Source organism: Hyaena hyaena, unplaced genomic scaffold, assembly GCF_003009895.1.
Source record: "Hyaena hyaena isolate Hyena2069 unplaced genomic scaffold, ASM300989v1 scaffold_411, whole genome shotgun sequence".
NCBI lineage: Eukaryota > Metazoa > Chordata > Mammalia > Carnivora > Hyaenidae > Hyaena > Hyaena hyaena.
The window spans coordinates 666094-688396 of record NW_024081040.1 but is presented as its reverse complement, the minus strand read 5'-3'; the positions used below and the strand labels follow the sequence as shown (position 1 = coordinate 688396).

Genomic DNA, 22303 nt, shown 5'->3' with positions numbered 1-22303 from the left:
GTCTTTTTGAGGCAATAGAGTTCAGATGTTTTTAGGTAGAGCCTGTTTTTGTCACTTCCACCCCTCCACCCTATTCCCTTGTACATGAAGGGTTTTGAGTCTTTGATGAGGATGTCGTTAAAATTAGCTTGTCACATTTTTGGCTGGAAGATCTTCTACTGTGGAAGGAATTTCTTAAATGAACCTTGGGAGTCTTCTAATATTGTATCAATAATTTTCACTTAACTTCACTTTTTTTGCTTTTTTCAGCAAATGCTTTCTTAAAAATTGCCCCATTGATTATTTTCTTGAGGATCCTTGATAAGAAGAACAGAACTAATGATCCTGAAGGGCAGAGGGAGTGAAATTTAAGATGTTGGCAGAGGGGACAGTATAGTTGGAAGGGAAACAGTACGTAAGTAGTGTAGAAACTTTAACAAAGAATGAAAAATATTGGACAGGCTTGCTTGTCTTCATAGATTTAAAAAAGCATAATTCTGTTATAAATTATGGTCTTCGATATTGTTCATAGATGGAGCATGCAGCAAATGCAAGCATTGCATAAAAGTCCTATTATTCATTGTAACGTCCTCTGTCTGCTTTATGACCCAGGGAGGCCACAATGAGGGTTACACTCAGATCTCACCACATAATAGAAGAGGCCTCCGGCAATTCAAATTTTACATGTCTCTTCTCTCACCTAAGCATACTTTTTATCTTGAGATCAAATATGGTCCCCGATATGAGAATATGATTTACTATTCATAAAGTAAGTAGTAAGGTTGTCATACTTTAGGTTGTCCCTGTAGAAGCCAGGGGAAGAGTGTTTGAGCCATTATCCACTGTGGCTTCAGTCCTGGAGACCACCCCTCTGTCTCCACTGGCTCATTCTTTAGGAGTTCTGGACCCATGATGCTACTAGAGAGAGCAGGTGTGAGCATCTCCATACTCAGCCTAATGCAGGATTGTCTCAGTTGTAATTAGTTCTTGCATCAGAAAATAAAAAGTAGGTTCATGCATGCTTTGTTCTGTGGCATTTGCATTGTTGTAGCACAGGCATAAACATTTACATTGTGGAACTTTTTAATGCATTCTAGACAATACCTCTTTGAGTACTTTGAAATACTGATTTCATCTGAATTTGATTAAAATCCATTTTCCTCACAGCTGCCTGTTTTACAGACTTGTGGTTGGCAGGGTGAATTTATTTAGTCTTTGTTGAAGAACATTTCAAAACAGTTTGTCTTCCTTTTCTCATTACTTAAAAAATGTAAGTGCATCCTTTGGAGAGAATACTTAAGCTTCCCAGCAGTAATAATTACGGTATTTTTATTTACATTCTTTTTCCTAGATGGTTTCAAGTTTTGAATGATAAATAGATTAGAGCACTTTTATTTTTTATTTTTATTTTTTTAATGTTTTATTTATTTCTAGGAGAGAGAGAGAGACAGCGTGAGCAGGGGAGGGTCAGAGAGAGAGGGAGTCACAGACTGAAACAGGCTCTGAGCTGGCAGTCAGCACAGAGCCCGACGCGGGGCTCGAACCCACGAACCGCGAGATCATGACCTAAGCGAAAGTCGGACGCTTAACCGACTAAGCCACCCAGGCGCCCCTAGAGCACTTTTATTAATGCTTCTTTGAAGGTCAGGCAGTCTTATTGGTTAGACCAGTGTCTAGTGAGGTTATTTTGTTAATTGTCTAAATTTGCATCTTAGACAATTCTGCTTTATATTTAAGATATCTTTTGTGATAGGTATTATGTCAGTCAGCTATTGCTGGGTAACAAACAACCCCCCCTCGATTTTAGTGGCTTTTATTTCTTACCGATATAAGCTTTTATTTCTTTATAAAGAAAGCTTTTATTTCTTACCGATGGTTGTAAGTAGATAGAGGTGGCTCTATTTGTAGGCTGTGGGTCATCTGAAGTTTAGATAGAGTTGATCTACTCCTGATGACTCATTTTGAGGTCTGTGCTGAAGGGTCAGTGGCCACAGTAATGATCACAGAAGCAGAAGATGCTGATGCATCATGTCTGCCACTGTCCCACTGGCCAACACAAGTCATGCAGCCAAGTCCAAAGTCCAGGGGCAGGGAATACTCCATCCACCAAGAAGCCGTGGCAAGACTGGATATATGCTGCTGCAGGGAAAAGAAAAATTGGGACCAATAGTTCAGTCTGCCATGGATATATTATGTCAAGGTCCTAAGGCTCTGTTTAAAATAAAATTGAGATAAAACTTGTAGGACTTCTCCCTAATGGCAGTATTTAGGTACTGGAAAGAACATATGTCATGGGACTATTAAAGTTACTTACTTCACTTTTACTTACTGAACTGGCTTTCCAGTTCAGTCCTTTATTGACACCTCCAGGGGTGCTCACTGTTTACCTCAGAGCAGCGTTCTCATTATTAGGCCATTCTTTCCATCATCATTCTATTGTAATCTCCGTTTGCAGGGCCCATCCATCATTTACATTCTTCTGTAACAGAATAGAACATCTCTGTTCCACAGTCTGTGTTATAACGTGACTGAAACTTCAGAGAAGACTGTTATCTCTCTCACTTTCTCTGATTTTTATTTTTTTACCTCCAACATCTTTCAGTTCCTCCGCTGGTTCTTACACAACATGGTTTCCAAACCACCACCATCGAATCTCTTGCCAGGGTTGCACCTTTGTAATTTTTTAAGACCTTCTTTGTAAGGAATGGAACTGAATGGTTCAGTTAGTAAGAAGGAAAGAGAGTCTCTTGTAAACCACTCCTCCTGCCTTTCTTTTATTTATTTATTTATTTGTTTATTTATTTATTTATTTCTAGGAGAGAGAGAGCGACAGCGTGAGCAGGGGAGGGTCAGAGAGAGAGGGAGTCACAGACTGAAACAGGCCTCGGGCTCTGAGCTGGCAGTCAGCACAGAGCCCGACGCAGGGTTCGAACCCACGAACCGAGAGATCACGACCCAAGCGAAAGTCGGAAGCTTAACCGACTAAGCCACCCAGGAGCCCCTCCTCCTGCCTTTTAACATCTGGTTAAAATCTTTGGTTGCTAAAGATGGCAGTGGATTACGGTGATAACAGTCCCAGCCCCCCTTATATTGTGGTTGACAGTATAGCAACTTCTTTCCCATGTTCTGTTCCTTTGAGTCCCACAGTGATACTCCTGGGATGGACAAATTATCATCAATCTGCACTTCATATTTGGTAATTTAACTCAGAAAGGATCACTTGATTGAGAATTGGAATCAAACCCATGCCTTCTTAGTCCGGAACATCTATTCTCTGTTCCTGGTCACATTGTCTGGGTAAATTTTTTTATTGATTTATTTTATCTCATGGGAATGACTATATTAGGGATAAATATTTGGAAGATTTATGAAATTGATTCTTTTCTGACTTGTAAATTCTTTTATTGGCGTTTCTAGACATTGAAGATTGTTTCTCTTTTTATGGGTTGTTGTTTTTTTCCCAAAAAAATCCCCATGCAGGTTTCTTTGCAATTCCCTTGTTCCCTTGTATGAAACTTATGTCTCCTTTTGCTCTCTGCATTTTAATCTCCTATAGAAGAGAAGCCTGGGTAAAGTCATAATGTGAATATGGTATAGATAACCTTGTACGCTCAATGTCGCTCCTTTACCCAAAGGATATGCTCTACAGATACCTGAAAGAATCCTCCCCTCTCTCCCAACTTAAGTTCCTCTTGGGCTTTAGAACTAAGCACAGATTGAACCACAACTAGGGCTCAGTAAAAATTAGTGAGTGAAGATGAGTGATACTTTCATGGCTAATCCTTGACATTGTAGAATTGGAGAGGAGAAAACCTGATTTTCCCCCCTGAACATCCTAAACTGTCAATGTTTATGTTTGGTATAAGAACCACTCAGCAATTGTTGCCTTGTTCTCACTCATACTAGATCTACTCTATAGTCTTTTTGAAATTTTATCCATTTAGTGGTGAGTTATCCAGAGAAAATGACCGTTAAAGGGACTAGTCCTTGATGATCTAGAGAAAGATGGTAACATTTTTAATAATTTTAAGTTAAAACATTCATCAGATACCCAGTCTTTCTAAATTTTGAAATCACATTGATCAACTCAGGTCTATATGGATGAAATCATCTATTCCAGTAAGAATTCTGAATCAGGAAATGTGAGCCAATCCTTTCAGATTTACCGTAAGTCTACTGAGGGTAAATAAGACATTCCACAAATATCTATGTTCAACAGCTTGTCATTTTCTGTGTAATGTATCCCTAATGATATATATCAAAATTAAAGAAATACTCCTTTAAGCACATGTACCCCAATGTTCATAGCAGCACTCTCCACAATAGCTAAAACATGGAAAGAGCCTAAGTGTCCATCAACAGATGAATGGATCAAGAAGATGTGGTTTATCTATACCATGGAATACTACATGGCAATGAGAAACAATGAAATCTGGCCATGTGTAGCAACATGGATGGACCTTGAGGGTGTTATGCTGAGCGAAATAAGTCAGGCAGAGAAGGACAAATATCATATGTTTGCACGTATAGGAGGATTAGGAGGAACTTGACGGAGGACCAAGGGGGAGAAGAAGGGCGGAAATGGTGGGGGAAAGGGAGAGAGGCAAACCATGAGAGACTCTTGAATGCTGACAAAAACTGAGGACTGATGGATGTGGGGGGGAGGGGGGATGGGCATGGAGGAGGGCACTTATGGGGATGAGCACTGAGTGTTATGTAGAAACTAATTTGACAAACTATTTGTAAAAAAAAAAAAAAAAAAAAATTTAGTATTTTGATTTCTTTTTAAATTATTTTTTATTTAAAAACTTTTATTCTATTTCATTTTCTGTACTTTATTTTATTCTATTTTATTAAATGATTTAAAAAAATAAATAAACTGTAATAAAAAGAAAAAGAAAGTAAACTGAAATAAAACAAATGTTTAATAGCAAAAAAAAAAAAAAAAGAAATACTCCTTTATTTGAAAACCTTGTTTCTATTTCCTCATGCAAGTCTTCTTGACTTACTTTAAGATAAGATAAGGTTAGCATTGTTTCTTCATGCCCTGATAGTGTTAAGTCCTCACCTTGATCAACATGGTCAGGAGATACCTGTAGCATGTGTGGCTACATCTCTTAGGAAACTCCAGTTCAGCTCTATGTACTTAGCCTTCAGAGACGATGTGCTATTAGCACAAAATCCCTTCATGACAGAGGCAGGCTTCACCTTCCAGAAATGAATATAAACATATCTTGGCTCTTTATTGATAATTGAGACTTGCTCACACAAGTACCATTCTCTGCTTCTGATAACATGGCCGATACTTGAAAATGTAATTGACCCCCTAGCCCTCCATCTGCCCCAGACATCAGTTTTCAAATGGCTGAGGCCTAGGAAGTCCTTGATGTGTAATAGCTCCAATTAGAACTATCAATATGCATGTGTGGTAGAAAAAAAGGAGGGAATAGAAGTATATGCTATCCTGGGAACAGAGAAGGAAAAATTGGCAGTTTTGTTAAAGCTGATAAAAGCCTAGGTTTGCCTGTATTTTAGAAAACCTTGGGTATTTGGCTGTAAGAGATCAGACGGCAGTACTTAGGTCTGACCTTGTTCTCGTCAGAGCATACACAAAATTCAGCCATCTGGTACATAATTAGAGTATTTAGGGGAAATGTTGATGACTCTCCGTAGAATTGGTCCATTCTGTGCCCTCTGCAGTGTCGACATTGATCTGAGTGGATGTTAATGCCGCTTCCTAATAATTTCCTTAATTTGTCCCTTTTGAAGGAGACAGCCTTAGTGGGAAGAGAAGATTCTAATCTGAATATTCAAAATGTAGCCTTTATTGGGGCGCCTGGGTGGCTCAGTTGGTGGTGAAGTGTCCGACTTCGGCTCAGGTCATGATCTCACGGTTAGTGGGTTCAAGCCCTGTGTCAGGCTCTGTGCTGACAGCTCAGAGCCTGGAGTCTGTTTCAGATTCTGTGTCTCCCTCCCCGTCTGACCCTCCCCTCTTCATGATGTCGCTCTCTGTCAGAAATAAATAAAAAACATTAAAAGAAATGTAGCCTGTGATCTGCCTGGTTTTTTTTGGCCGAGGACCTAACTATAGTGTTTCCCCAACAACAGAAAAATAGTATATTTGGTGACACAATACATTATTGCATTAAAAGCTACCAGAAGAGTATTTCTTTGTATTTTATTTTAAAAGATATTTCTTATGTATAGAAGTATAATCCAAATTACTAATTATGTACTTTTCCTTGACCTTTCATTTCTATATAGAACTACTCCACAAGGCATTTAAAGTTCCTTGAAATGTACTGCATATTTATCCAGATCTGCTCTAAGATGTGTATCTAGCTCTTCATGTTTCTTTACCTCCTCCAGTGATGTATGACCAACTTCCCTTCCACGTCTAAGTATCTTCTTTGCCACATGTAGAGAAACCATTACTGATTCCAAAATAAATAGTGCCATAGAAATTTAAAAGCTCCCTTAAATAATAGGATATAACATGACATAACATACATTTACTTGTCTAGAGTACAACTCAAGATATTCAAAGTATAGCTACTTTCAAATAAATTTAGGAGACATTTGTGTTAGTTTTCCTTCCTCTCCAACATAAACATAGTTTAGGAGAATGTCAGGAACCTTTCACACTATATTCTGAGCATTCTACATTTCTCATGAAATTGACTTTAAAATATAGTTTCCAAAAATCACATTGCAACAGTGATTTGATGGAAACACATACTCTTTAGATTTGTCTCTCTGTTCATCTATCTATAGATAAAAAAGCTCAAACATCTTCAGATCCTTAGCAGTTATTTTTCAGTTACTCATTTCCAGAGTTGTACATTTCTCTATGCTTGTTAATATGGAGTTACTCTGAAATCTGAGATTGAAGTGAACTGTGGCTATGGGTGGTAGCGAGGACTCTGAGAATATTTCTCAGAGCATGCTAAATAATGAAGAGAGAAATATCCATCTTCTCAGCAAGGGATGCGGTTAAACTTTGCTGTCTGATCCTGTGATTGGGGCAGTGGCTTATGTATCACATCTAGAACTGTGTTCTGTGGTACATAGGCAGGTGCCGGTATATAAGGGGCCGTCCTAGATTTAGGTGAGCTACACACATCAACATTACAGGATCCAGTTCCTCCCAGATAAATGGTTTCTACTTCTTTCATGTCCCCAGTTAAATTTGCAAAGACAGGAGTTTTTTGTCTTTAAAGGATCTATGAGCCCAAGCTTCAAACAACTTTCATTAGGGGTTAATTTCACAATTATAAAATTCTTAGAACTTTCCAGTCCTAAATTGGCTATGTAGTAACCAGACCATCAGTTTCAGTCTTCTCCCACTTCGAATGTTGACTTATAAAAGGAGAAAGCTAAGTTGGCTAACTTTAGAATGTAATCCATCTGGAGTGGAAAAACCAAATCTTTGTTCAAAATTTGATGCAGTTGAGAAAAACCTTAAGGTCTTAGAAATTACAGAGACTTTGTAGAAGTTATTTTGTATTCTTAGGACCCAGCCTTGTGAATGGCACCTGGCGGGTGCTCAGTAAAAGATCCCAGTGTTTGCTGTATATCCTAAGGGTGCCTATAAGAAAAGGCACTTAGAAAGTTAAAATGAAGTCTCCATTGTTTAGTTAATAATCTACCTGGGCGGTTTTGGCTGCAGCTCTCCCTCAGTAAAAGTCATGACATTTCAGATAGCCATGTGTATATTCATAGTTTTTCTCACTCAGTGCCCCCATCACAGTTTTGTTTTTTTTTTAAGTTTCCATTTTAACTCTAGTTAACATCCAACATTATATTCATTTCAGGTGTAGAATATAGTAATTCAACAGGTTCCGTATAACACCCATCATCTATTTAACCTACCCCCCCCCACCTCCCCTCTGATAACCAGCAGTTTGTCCTCTATAGTTAAGAGACTGTTTCTTGATGTGTCTGTCTGTCTCTCTCTCCTCCTTTCTTACCTTTTCCCTTTGCTTGTTTGTTTTTTGCTTAAATTCCACATATGAGTAAAATCATATGGTATTTGTCTTTCTCTGACTTATTTTCTTGGCATAATACTTTCTACCTCCATCGATTTCATTGTAAATGGCAAGATTTCATTCTTTTTTGTGGCCGAATAGTATTCCATTGTGTGTGTGTACACACACACACACACACATACACACACACATACACACACACACCACATCTTCCTTTTCCATTCATCTACTGACGGACACTTGGACTGCTTCCATATTGTAAATTGTAAATTGTAAATAATATAAACCCCTGTCACAGTTTTCAAATCCTGCTGGAATTTACTTGTCAGCCTGCCTCTGACCAGAGGTCCCACAGAATGGGACACTCTCAGGTTCACAGTTGGGTTTTGCTTTATAGATGGGATTTGCTAAATACCATGTCCACTTTTGTAAACATGAGACTGAGGTGCAGAGAGGGTGGGTGGGTGACTGTTAGGACCAAGTCCTAATTTGATTCTGGGTCTTCTCTTTCCCCTCTCTGAGTCTTTGAAGTGAATACCACGTTCAATCCCAAGTAATTGCTTTAGGGATGCCCATAATGGTAGAGTTTCAATACCAAGTGTATTACACTTGATGTTGTTATCCACACCTTTTTAAGAACCCCTAATACATGTGATAACACACTGTTCCTAGTGTATTTAATTACCTTTCTTCTTCCTTTTCCTCATTCTAGCCTCTTAGCATAGAGAGTTCCTCATCAAATGAGCTGTGGTATTGGCCTTTCTGTCTAACTGGGCGGGGGGGGGCGGGGAGGGGATCAGGTTCCTCCTGAGGTAGAGCATGTGGGTCTTCGTTTCTCAACTAGTATTATCAGTTGCTTGCTGCTTTAGCTCCCTAGAGCCACATTCCACTCTGCCGAAGGGGCTCTCCAGAACCCCCACAGCTGCCAGCTCCAAACTCCAAACTCGTACATGCTACAGCTCACAACTGATTGCCCAAGCGATTGTGTCAGATCTGGAGAAGAAATTATGTTCCTACTTAAAAATATAGTTACTAGGGGTGCCTGGGTGGCTCAGTCAGTTAAGTGTCTGACTCTTGGTTTCGGCTCAGGTTATGATCTCACAGTTTGTGGGTTCGAACCCCACATTGGGCTCCACACTGACAGTAGAGCCTACTCTGTATTCTCCATCTTCCTCTCTTTCTGCCCCTCCCCTGCTTGAGCTTACGCGCGCGCTCTCTCTCTCTCTCTCTTTCTCAAAATAAATAAATAAATAAATATTTTTTAAAAGCATGGCATAAAAGATTTCAGGGCTTAGGCAGCAAAGTAAGAACTTTATGGCTAAAACATAGCCTTTGTAGGTCAAAGACATTTCTTAACAGTAAATGTGCTCTTTGAAAATAAATAAAAACACTAAATTATTTCTCTTCCTTTTCACCCTTCAAATGGATAAACATATTCTGTGTTTCAGGAAATGTCTGCCTTTCCAGTAATTTGGAAACATACTGTCAGTGAACTGAAAGATCTTTGGCAATGCGTGTATTGAGAAACTTTTTTAAAAAAGAATTTCCACTGTGGTTTTTGACATTAGGGACAATTAAATAGGTGTACCATTGCCATAAATTGAACAGTTCTTGTTTTGGGTGACCAGCCACGCAGGGAAAAAATTAGATGCTCTAAAAGGCTTTGGTAACTTTATACCATGCCAAAATGTTTACGGGGTCAGCTAGATGAAAGCAGTAATCTGAGACAAATTATACACCACTGTGTCATCCAGAAATCTGAGATTTTGCTCACACACAGCTAGGTTGGACCTTCCACATTGCACCTGGCTAAGGGTCGGTACTGGTGTTTTTTATTCAGTCAAATAAGTGAATTTTATTGCATAATTATGGAATTTCCATCTTCTTAAATTCTTTGTATGTTGGAATGTTCATTTGCTGACTTTATCTTGGGTGTAGTTATTCAAAATTTTCATGATGGCAGTATAATGGCGATGGAGATGGGCCAGCAGGCGTCATGGTGCACAGTTGGGCACTAGGTTGGCCTGAGTTCAAATCCTAGCTCTGCCACCTACCTCTTTCACATAACCTCAGCTCTCGCAGCCTTTGGGCCCTCACCTGATAAGTAGGGTTCAGTAACAGCTAATACCTCATAGGGAGATCATGAGGATTAAATGAAATGATGCAGAAATGCATTAATGAACTGTTTAGCATAGTTCTAGTATATAGTAAGTATTCACTAAATGCTAACTATAATTACGGTAATTAATATTTTATTACTGCTACCGCTTTATTTTTTTTTTTTAATATTTTATTTATTTCTAGGAGAGAGAGAGAGAGAGAGAGCGTGAGCAGGGGAGGGTCAGAGAGAGAGGGAGTCACAGACTGAAACAGGCTCCAGGCTCTGAGCTGGCAGTCAGCACAGAGCCCGACCCGGGGCTCGAACCCAAGAACCGCGAGATCATGACCTAAGCGAAAGTCGGACGCTTAACCGACTAAGCCACCCAGGCGCCCCTGCTACCGCTTTAAAAAACGTATTTTCTTATGTTTTCTAAAGCCCCAGGTTAGTCAAATGATAAGGATTGTTCAGAGATTTCTATCCATTTATACTCAACTCATTTTGAAGATTTATTTTTTTCATAATGCTGCTTTCTCAGACCCCTCTGGCTTCCCACACCCAGACCATAAATGTTTGTCAGAGCCAGGCTGATTATTAATCAAATGAAGCCTAAAGAAAATACTTGGTATTTATTTCAATTGTGGTTTTAAAGAGCTTTCTCCACTATACTGGCTTATAAAAATGCCTAGAAGTTAAAAATGAAGTAAATTTGAATAAAATCTCCAGCTTTTGGAGCTTTATGTATACCAGTCTGATAGTCTGTGAAGAAAAAAGAAGTTTGTCAGATGATCAAGACTTTTCAGAAAGGAATCTGGTTTACACTGATTTTTTTAAAAGTCGGGATATGTAATCTGTCTCTTTTTTCACTTGTTCTTATAAATTGGAAGGAACTTCAAAGCCAAACAACATTTTGAAGGGCTCTTGCCCTAATTTCTTGGAATAGTATACCAAAAGAAATGGTCTTTTGTGATGAGAGAAGCTTAGCATTTCTCTTTCAAAGGAAGCCATCATTTTTCTAAATAAACTACTAGTTTGATGGTCTCTTCTCTGCTTGAAACACATTTTTCTCCCTCCTGCCCAAGCATGGTTTTTGCTGAAGAGTGATCTGGGTTTCTCTTTGTTCTCCCTATCTGATGTGCCTTTGATAGCGGATGGTTTCTCGCTCTTTGGGCGCAAATCCAGACGACCTGAAGGACCCAATTAAAATTAGTATTCCACGCTATGTGCTCTGCGGGCAAGGGAAGGACGAGCACTTTGAGTTTGAGGTCAAGGTAAGTGCCCCTTCTTTACTCTTCGGGAGGAATGGAGGCTTAAGGGTCCCAGGGCTTTCTTTGTCTATATATATACATATGAAAGGAGATGAAGCTACATGTGACCATGTTTTATAACATATTGGTCATGCCCTCCTTTCAACTGATATGGGAAGGTCTAGACTGTAGCACATGGAGGGAAGTTATGCCATAGAATGTGGTGGTGGCTGGGGAGTCAGGCAGATATGGGAGGAAGTTCTTGTCACCAACCCTACAGGATGGGGACCAACCCTTCCAGCTTATCCAGGACTTTTTTGCTTTCAGCACTGAAATTTCCACACCCTGGGAAACCATTTCGTCCCAAGCAAACCAGTACAGTTGGTCACCTTGTCCCTGGGCTTAAGCTCAATTTTCTTATCTATAAAAATCGGAATAATAATGTTTATGTTACAAGGATATCAATGCACATAAAGTTAGAGCAACTGCTATTATTACTACTGCTGATTTTATTGTTGTTTCTATTATTATTAATTTAGGAAGCTTTCCTAATCCATTTTAGGCATGGTTTGATTTACACAACTTTTCAGGAAGAAATGTGCCTGCTTCCTTACATCATACTTTCTGAAATAATGACTTCATCTTATTTCCAGTTTAGTTCCATTGACTCATAGCAATTCATTAAATATTGCTGGATGCTCTTCTCTCTTCAAAGAATTAATGATTAATAACACTTCTTCATTTTCAAGGATAGCCAAGGATATTGATTTAATGACATCCACTAGGGTCACCAGTATACGTCTCTATGACGGTATTCTTGGACATGAACATCAGGTGGGGAATCTGGACGCTGAAGTCTTTAGGCTCTGATTCTGTTGCGGTTTGTTGAGTGACACCAAGTCTTTTACCTTTCTGAGCCTCAGTCTTCTCTTTGGTAGAATGGGGAAATTGGATCACACCATTGGTTTCCAAATTTCTTCTTAGCAGAGATGAGAAGAAATTTGGGCCCTTGGAGAGCTCTCCCTTTTATGCATGAGTCTTCTTTCAGTCTTCCAGGAGAAACAGTGCAGATGAATTTTATAATTAATCAAGTTCTCAAATTCTTATTTCTGTATACTGTTTTCCTTTTTATTTTTTAAACCCAGGCATTAATTTATATATTTGAGGTCCCTGCTGAGAGTACATGATGTCTGGGTAGTGGTGGCCCTGCTGGCGGTGTTTTGAACTTTACTGGCAGATTGTGTGGTTTCTTATTAAAATGTTATGGGGTGTGTGAGTGGCTCAATCCGTTAAGCATCCAACTCCGGCTCAGGTCATGTTCTCGCGGCTCATGGGTTCAAGCCCTGTATAGGGCTCTGTGCTGACAGCTCAGAACCTGGAGCCTGCTTCGGATTCTGTCTCCCTTTCTCTCTGCCCCTTCCCTGCTTGCACTCTGTCCCTCTCTCTGTCTCTGTTTCTCTCTTTCTCAAAAATAAATAAACATTAAAAAATTTTTAAATGTTATGCCATCTCCATGAGCCATGGAGTCACTGCCCCTGACTTTATGCCTAATGCCTGCTCAGTTTCTTTCCTCAGTCATTTGAAAGTGTGTGTGTGTGTGTGTGTGCACGCGCGCGCGTGCATGTATGTGTATTCAGAGTTCCCTTTATACATACGTGTAATGGTATATATATTTATCAAAATAATTTCTGAAGGTATATGTATGATTTCTGTATTTTTAATTCAAGGGCAAATACTGGCTTTTACCAGATCAGAATTTGAATTCTCCTAAACAGAGAGCTCACAGCACTAGAGGACGTGCAATGATTTTCATTGGTGCATAGATATATTTTATTTTAATAGATAAATGTGTTAATAAAATATAACTATTAAATTGATTTCATGCATAAAAGATAAGACCATGGATAAAGAAGATACTTAATTGATTTATTTAGTATGATCTCACTTATATACGGAACCTAAAAATAAAAACCAAGCTCATAGATACAGATGACAGAGTTTTGGTTGCCAGAGATGGGGTAGGGGGTGGATGAAACGGGTGCAGGTGGTCAAAAGGGACAAGCTTTCAGTAATAAATAACTCCTAAGGATGTCATGTACAGTAATATGGTTATAGTTAATAATGCTGTATTCCATGTCTGAAAGTTTCTAAGAGGTTAAATGTTAAAATTTCTCATCATAAGAAAAAAATGTTGTAACCATGTATGTGACAGATATTCACAAGACTTGAGAAGATCATTTCACAATATATACAAATACCGAATCATTATACACCTGAAACTAATACAGTATACGTTGATTATACTTCAGTAATTAAAAAAAGAAAAGAATGAGGACAAAAACTGAGTTGCTCTACATAAAACTGGCAGGCAAATGACAGTCTAGGCCTTATCAGATCTGGACAAAATTGTGAAGATAGTAACTTATTATTAGGCAAGTTAGAGAACCCAAATACAGAAAATCATATGAGACCTTTCAGAATCCCGACTTTCAATTCAGAATACATAATATCCAAATCCAAAGAGTTTAGCTTTCTTTGAAATTATCAAAGCTAAGTTCTGAAAGCATCTCATTGTCCTACTTCCTTTTTGAACTTCTTCTAGGTGCTCTAATCAGCATCAGGAATGACTTGTTAACATTTGTCCAGAGAATCCCTATCCCCTGAACAAAACAAAAACAGCAGCACCCCAGCAAAGGCATAGCTGTTGGGATAGTGCTGGGTACACCGATGTCCTGTCCAGGCTCCACCTGTTAACCTCACAAGCCATAGCCTCTCTGTGCCTCATCTGTAAAATGAGGATAAAGAGACCTGCCTGGTTGGATTGGTATGTGCTGTGTATGAACGTAGGGGGAGAGAGAGAGAGAGAGTTGGTTTCCATATCCATTTTGAATGTTAATTCCTCCTCAATTTCCTGAATTTTAAAATTAAGCACCACAGCCATTTCCATCCATGATGTGACTATTTGATGCACTGGCAATTTTCTAGAACAAAGAGTCACACTTATGATAACAGTTTGGCTACTACTAAAGTCTTTTCTTGGTGAACCGGTGATTTTCAGGCAGCTAAGGTAAAAAGTATTTTTTTTTTAAGTATTTTTTTTTAAAGTCTATTCTATTTAGAGACTCTTTGAAGTAAAATCTGATGTTAATGTATATAGATATTTTATACTATTATATATACTCCAGAAAAATCTTTGCTGCTGCTTTTTTAAACAAAAATCATTTTCTGCTTTCCACTCTTCCCCTATCATGGTCTTAAAGGTCTCCTGGGGTCCTGAATGCACACAGCAAGGCTCCATGACCAGCAGGGAAGGGACCTGTCACTGCTATCAGGCCCCAGCTGACTGTATAACTTGCTTCCTGGTCACTGCTAGTTCATTTAAGGGGCCAAGCTGGCCCATGAACACAAGGGCCCACTGGGTTCAGGTCTCCATGAGCTGAGTCTGCGGGCCCCAGAGAGTGGGGCTGGGAAGACAGCGCGCGGTGCTGTGGCCACCCAGAGCTCTGTCACTTTCTCCCTGACCCTTCCTTTCCCCTCTGCCTCCTGCCCTTTTCTGCCTGCCTTTCCTGAGGGAACATTTATTATTATTTCAGGCATTCTTTCTTCCTGGCCACTTTCATTTTAATCCCCAGTTGGGTAGCTCTGATTGGGCTGCTCGTTGCTGAATGAAGTAGTCATGAGCCTGGTTAAGGTACTATTTGAGGTCAGGTACAGGGAGTGGAATTTGCCGGCCGGGGGTGGGGTGGGGGGGGTGGAGGGACACAACAGTGATTCTCAAATGCTTACCTTCTGATCCCTGATGAGTCCCCAGGAAGTTCCCATTACTGGGTTTTAAAGTAGAGTTTTTCATTAAACTAAAATTTAATATTTATTTCAAAAGAACTATCTTTTTAATATCCTCTTTATTCAGGGATTAAAAACAACTTTATTTTATGAAGTAACTACAAGAAGAGATACATATATAGGTTTTTGTTTTCTGGCCCCATTTGGTTTTTTTCAGTTAGTTTTGTTGAGGCCTAATCTACATCCAGTGAAATGCACACATGTTAAGTGTAGTGTGACGAGTTTTCACATGCATATACCTGTATAATCAACACATCAATCAAGACTTTGAACTTCTCAGTCATTCCAGAAAGTTTCTTGTGCCCCGTTACAGTGGGCGTCCCAGCCCAGCCTCTCGGCCAGCCCTGCATAGCTGTCTGTGACGATAGGTGAGTAGTGTCTGTCCCAGCGTGCTGTGGAGACGTGGCCAACAGCAGTTACTCTCTTGTGTCTGGTTCCTTCCACATAGTGTGAGGCTTTGGAGAGTTATCTACATAGCTGAGTAGAACAGTAATTTGTTGTTTTTGTTTTTTACTGCTAAGTAGCATCCCATTGTATGGATATGATTTGTGGAATGGTATTTATCTTCATGTCCTTACTTGACAACACAGAAAGCTGTCATCTCTGTCATGCACGCCCACCCCCCTGCCCCCCATTTCGCTCGTCCTTGAAGGACATGTGCCCTGGAGCCCTTGGGCAAGGGCATCGGTTCCCATGGCCCTTGCAGTTACGCCTCTCAGCAGGTCGTGGTAGCATGTCCTTCTGGGACTGTGACCACGTGTACTGCAAGAGATGCACGACCTGCCGACGGATGTCACTGGCGGGCAGAGAGCCTGGGTGTGTCAGTCCAGCTACTCTCAGAGAAGAGCACGTTCTGTGCTGAGTGGTGTTGGATGTCACCTGCTAGTCAGCATAACGTACCAGCACGATCCGTGCTGCTCCCAACTACATGCCGCCATGGAATACCACTAGCTGGACTCCAGCAGTCATCTTAAAACTCCTGCTTCAAATGCTTTTCAGTGATTGATACAGGAAATCAAATACACTGCGTTACACTTGCCATTTTCAGCCAGGACCAGGATGGATAGAATTTAATTTTTAAATTAGATTTCAGCAGGATACAAACCGCCGGCCTGGGAAATCTCTGGTTACGTCTCACGGAGGCTGGCATACTCTTATGTTATAGATATAAGCTGATTTTCCCAGCATCATTTTAAATTCTCTGCCCTTTAATTTACATATTAACATGATAGTATAAAGAAATAAGCCAACACTGGTATATATTTTTTTTTAATACTTTGTTTCCTGAGAGTCTGTTCCTGTGAAAACTTGTAGGTAATCATGCAGGAGATTGTCTTCTGTCTTCCTACAGCCCTGACTTCTACAGTGGTGTCCTCTCCCCCGTTCTCTGTCCTTCATCTGGTCTCCTCCCTTCACTGCAGGGCTCACAGAGGCAGTCACAGTGTTTTCTCCCAGTCATTGTCATGTTTATAGCTGGTCTTCTCTCGGGGTGTAAGCCTTTGGGCCCAGCTCACTGAGTCCCCAGCCCTCCCAAAGACCCTGACTGATCACTCAACAAGCGATCTCAAAGAACAAGTACCTCACCAGGTGTTCTTACTGGTCAGAGCCCTTGTAGAGTTTCGGGATTTTGTGCCCTTGTGCCCTTTGTAAACAGCCCCCTATGGGTTCCCTTGTGCTCTGACCTACTGGTGGGTTCAGTCACCGAATCCCACTGAATCCCACCCACTGTTTTCCCATGAGGTGGCTGCCTCGTTGTCCAGTGCAGGTAGGGACAAATCAAGCTTCTGGACTGCAAGAAAGCCAGCGTCTTTCCTCCCTCCTGCTTTCTCCACCTCACCCTCCAGCACGCCAGCTCATGTACATCCTGGCTCCCGCAGTCTCCACCTGCAGAGGACCTCGGTTTGGTTTTGTTCTGCACAGAGAGGTAGCCCTCTACCCACTGTCCACCCCCTGGACATTAATCTGGGCACCTGGGCACTCCAGCCCCTTGCTCAGGAAGCACCTGTTGTGTAGTTTTCTCCTTTAAGGAGCCCTCTGACAACCTGGCACCCGAGTCATCCCCACTCTTTATGCTGTTCAGGGAAGGACAGGGCCCTGCCCTTTTCATGTGGTGCCAGGGAGTCAGCCCTTATGGGCAGAATCACTTAGGTCCACTTGTGGACCAAAGGAGCCCAGGACTATATACTTCACCTTGAACATGTGATGTCTGAAACAAAACCATTCCTAATTTCAGTCATGTGGTTTTTGTTGAAGTTACCACAGGGACAGTCGCCTCCTCTTGCCTCCAGATGTCCAGCTCAGTGGCCTGAGAAGGAGAGGAGACACAAAGTGGGGAATGATAGCAGGAAGGTGTGACCTTGAGGAAGGTGTCCAGCATAAGCTCGTAGATCACCTGGGAGGAACTCCTGAGTGCTCCAGTCAGTGGTGTCATTTCCTGTTGCATGAGCTTAGGCATGTGAGCCCCCTTCCAGTCTCAGAGTTGCCCTGGAGTTGAGCTCTCATATCTGCCGGGTCCCCCCTAAGCAGGGAGACCCTGAAGGTGAGACACAGCAAATGGCAAATTTCAGGTGGCAGATGGCATCTGGCTTTTACAACTGAAGGAGCTGTGTGTCAGGGTCCTCCGGGCCAGGGCCAGACAGAGCTGTGGAAAGGCATTAAGGGAGAGCAAGCAAACTGGCAGCGTATGATGTGTCTTATTTAGCCTGAATAGGTTTTCAAGTTTTTCAGTGAGTTGTCAACGTTTCAAACTTGGGAGATCTGACATGGAAACCCAAATTTCTCAAGTTTCTGTACGATAGCAGAGACTGTGGTAACCCTGGGCTGGTGTTCCCAAAGGGCAGCCCTGACCGGGCCTGAACCAGCGGCTCCTCTTGGTTTGGGGCTCGTGCCCTCGGCTGCGCCACAGACTTCATCATTCTCGGGCACAGAGGAGATCGCCTGAGGGAACAACTGCCAAGTCCCACCTGCACAGAAGGGCTCACGGACCAAATGGAGCCTCTGATCACACAGTTTATGAAGTCTGTTTACACACACGGAGAAAGGGGCACAGGTGGGCGGAGCGCACTCCCTGACCCCAGGGTCCCACCACGTTTACCTGCCCAGTCTCTCTGCTACCAGAGCCACTCCCCGCTCTGCTCAGCAGGACTAGAGTTTTGCCCGAGGGCCCCCAGCAACAGTGCGCACCTGCTCCATGGCCCCGTGCCTGGCCGGTGGCCTCCTCAGCATGGTACTCAAGCTGCACTTCTTGGGTAGAGTGCATGCAGGCCCAGCACGGGACCGGGTCCTTGTCACCAACAGTGGTCCATCCAGGGTTGAATTAGCTGCCGGCCCCGAGCGGGCATGATCATGACCTGCCACTTTCTGTCTCTAGGTAATGTTTCATCTGTTCTATCATAGTTTGAATTCCATCTGTCTGGCATGCCTTAGAGGTTGTTATAGGACTTCATGAAGCACATCTTAGGAATTCTTTCATGTCTCAAAAGCTGCTTGTGTCCTTGCTGTGTGTTCTGTCACGTGCTCTGAGGTGTGCCTGTATCTCCTCGGCTGCTAGCTTCCTTACCAGCGGGGCTCAGCCCTCCTGAGGAGCGTCATCCATCCTCTGTAGCAGAACTGCAGCTGCTCAGATAGCACGGAGACCCCCGCTACGCTGCCCGTGGTCTTGAACTCTTGTACTCAGGCAGCCTCGGAGGGTTTTGTTCCTGGCCAAGCCCTATGGGCAGCTGTGTTTGCAGCCTCTCTTCAAGGGAGGACACTGTCCTCAGCACAGGCACTTTGCCAGGCGTTTCCGCAAACATGGACGCCTTGCCAGCATGGGGGTATTCCTTGCATGTAATAAATTAGGCCATTAGGAGTGACTTGCCCAAGGCCATGTGATCAGTAAGGCGATCCAGGTACCAGATGCCCAAGTCAGATCTGAAAACTGAAGCCATACTCATTCTCTTGCTTACTCTTTTTAGTGTGCCTCTTTCAAAATTTGTATTTAGGTTGAGAGAGAGCACAAGTGGGGGAGAGAGACAGAGTAGGGTAGGGAGAGAGAGAGAGAAACAGAAAATATGAATCCCAAGCAGGCTTCATGTTCTTTGTGGAGCCCACGCGGGGCTCGATCCCACAACCCTGGGGTCAGGGCCTGAGCTGAAATTGAAAGTTGGGACGCTCAGCCGACTGAGCCACGCAGGCACCCCAATGTGCCCTCTAAATTTCACTACTTTCTGCAGTTTTTAGGAGTTGAGGCCATATTTTAGTGTTGCCCTAGACACGGGCACCATTTCCACATCCTTGCCTGCTTTCAAAATCTGCTATTTTTGTGTGTGTTTTAATATTTTAGCTTGAGTCCCGGCCGCGTTACAGGCCCTCTGTAAATGGGGGCAATTATGAAGGCCCTGACAAAGCTGCAGGATTGGATGGTGGAGAGACCTGTCAGGGAGCGTGAAGAGGAGATGCCCAGAAAGTTTGCAGTTTGAGAGTTGGAGCAATCATATTTACTACAGTCAGAGAAATTTCTCTTTATTTGGCAGAACAGAAATAAGAGCCATTCCAGTCTGTTAGATAAACCTTTCACACATACATCTTTCAGAAATTCTCCCAACTTGATAGAATATAAATGCGCAGAAGGATTTGTGTGTTGGCATCTGAGTCTCTGCTTATTAGTAACTTGATAGATTTTCTCCCCGTGTGTGCTATTAGCACAGTCGAGACAAATGGAGTGTTGCATAAGCCGTGGTCCATCTTAGATCCCAGTGTTCACTTTGTGTGTTATTTTCAAACACAAATAACAAGTGAAAGAAATAACATCGCGACTGGAAGAATCATATTTTATCCTTTTTTTTTTTTTTTTTAAGCACCCCTCTCATCACTTTGGGAACTTTTGTCTTTCACTGCAAAAATTAAGACAAAACCTCTTTCCCTCCCCTTATTTTCACACAAAGCAACTCATCTTTTATAGCACTTTCACTTGGGGCAGTTGTGTTTGCCTTCACAAAATAAATGCTGCACATATGAGAATGGCAAAGAAAAAATGAGATCGAGTCATAAGCACAGAAGAAAAGCAGTCGCCATGGTTTGGCCATGCCTTGAATTTTCATTTCATGTTTGTTTTTTCCCCTATAAGAAAATATTAATATTTCCCCTTCTGAAACTTCAGAATTTGGGGAGGAGGGGTTTATATCTCATCCGGGAATACAATTGGTTTTGAAATAAATCACATAATGAGGGGCGCTGAGTGGCTCAGTTCGATTAAGTGTCTGACTTTTGGTTTCAGCTCAAGTCAGGATCTCACATTTCGTGGGTTTGAGCCCTGTGTTGGGCTCTGCGCTAACAGTGTGGAGCTTGCTTGGGATTCTCTCTTTGGACCCTCCCTCCTTTTCTCTATCTCTCAATAAGTAAATACACTTTAGAAAAATAAAATAAATCACAAAATGGTTTGAACTGCCCTTTTAGCAGTTGCTCTCTGAAGATACCCCTTGCCTTTCAGTGGTATCCAAGAAAGGGCCTTTCTGAGGAACATGATCACAGTGCAGAAGTTACTTACCATTTATTGGGCACCCAAAACACCCTGCTAATTGTTTCACATGCTTTTCATTCATCTGTAGTTTGGTATCCTGAGCCCATTTCACAGTAGATGAAAATGAGACCTGGAGGAGCTGTGTAATATAGCCAAAGTCGCACAGCTAATTGGTGACTAGGCTAGGATCTGAGTCTGTCTTAATCCAGAGCTTTTCATTATTCCACTCTCCAGTGATGCCTGGTCGAGAGTTTGCATTCTGGGTCTTTGCCTCTGAATGTCTTGGTAATTTGAAGGAAAATTGGATAGGCTGTCACCCTCGCAATTTCCCACAATTTTAAAGTAGAATAATTTCCCCTATTCCTCACTGGTTTTACAGAGGTTTTAGGGGAAGGGAGAAGTACTTATTAGTAATGATCTTGAATTTGGAAGACATCCATCTTATCAGAATCTTCGAGTCTTTTTTTTATTCTTTCAATTTACCTGCAAACGACTAGATAAAGTACACTAAAATAAACGATATTATCTCAAGTTTGAGGGCGCTGAATCTGAAGCATCAAGAGGTGGTAATTTTTGGTTATTGCAGAAGGCTGAGACCGTGGTCAGCTAGAAAGCACTATTTGATTTTGCACCATTTCATAGTTCCGTAGATGTGATGTAACTCAGCAGTCAGCTCAGGCTCCTTCATGACATGCTGCATTCAGACCTGGTTTGGAAGCCCATGGCCCTGGGGCACTTCATGGACTGGTTGGTGCTGCATCTTCACAGAAGGATGTCTGTGGAGTTTCCTGGATAACAAGGTCAAATAATCTTTCCTCTGCATGGGCCTCCTTCTTTCAGGAATCTTTATGCTCCAGACTCCATTACACCTCCCATCTGTGTCACCAACAGCCAGGGCAGATCTAGGAGTGGATTATAGACTCCTCCCTCCTTGCCACGTGCACTGGCTGTACCACCATGCTCCTCCTGCTGGGGCCCAACTGCTTGATTCAGGTGCCCTGGAGACAGAATTCCCATAGTTGGTAGGCTCTGGGTTCATGGGCCACTGTGATGGAGGGGCTGCCTGCTCAGGTCAGGGTCTCATTACGCAGTTCACGGGCATGATTCAAATGGGCAGCTGGCCCCTTGCCTCCTGAGGATTGCAGACACAGTGTCTTTTCCTTTGTGTCCATTTGGATTCAGAGCTCAGCACACTCCTTTGGGTTTCTCAGAAAGAAAGATATATAAACTTGCCTGAAATTTCCCTAGGGAAGCCGAAGAAGGAGGTGTGTTGCACATCTCAGAGCAAATAACTGAAAATACCCTACTGGCTAATTATGTTCTCCCAAACATAATGTTCTCCAAAATGATATTCACCAGCCTTCCCTCTCCTGCTTCTCAGATATCCTTGGGGAGCTCCAGCTGCTGCCCCCTTGCTAAGTGAGGAGATTCCTCTCAAGCCTACTTCTTAGGCCTCTTTCCCAAGTTTATATACCCAAAGGACCTTGACCTTCAGAAACAAATGCTCTGAAGTTAACTAGAACCCACCCCTTTAAAGGCAATTTAAGACTACCTTTTGTTTCTTGATGTGTTTGGAGGGATTCTCTTATCTACTCAGTGCCCCCCCCCCTTTATCCTAAATCTTTTGTCACTGTATTTCTTCTCTGTC

At 41.9% G+C, this 22303-nt stretch overlaps 1 protein-coding gene and 1 pseudogene across 1 annotated transcript in view; both read left to right on the top strand.

Annotated features, from left to right (window-relative positions):
* Nucleotides 1–22303, top strand: part of KIF16B (kinesin family member 16B) — a 296460-nt gene that overhangs the window by 207200 nt on the left and 66957 nt on the right. Inside the window, exon 23 of the mRNA XM_039252113.1 lies at nucleotides 11214–11336. Coding sequence (XP_039108044.1) covers nucleotides 11214–11336 — 123 coding nt within the window. The remainder of the gene's footprint in view (nucleotides 1–11213; nucleotides 11337–22303) is intronic.
* LOC120245185 lies at nucleotides 11023–11133 on the top strand (annotated as a pseudogene).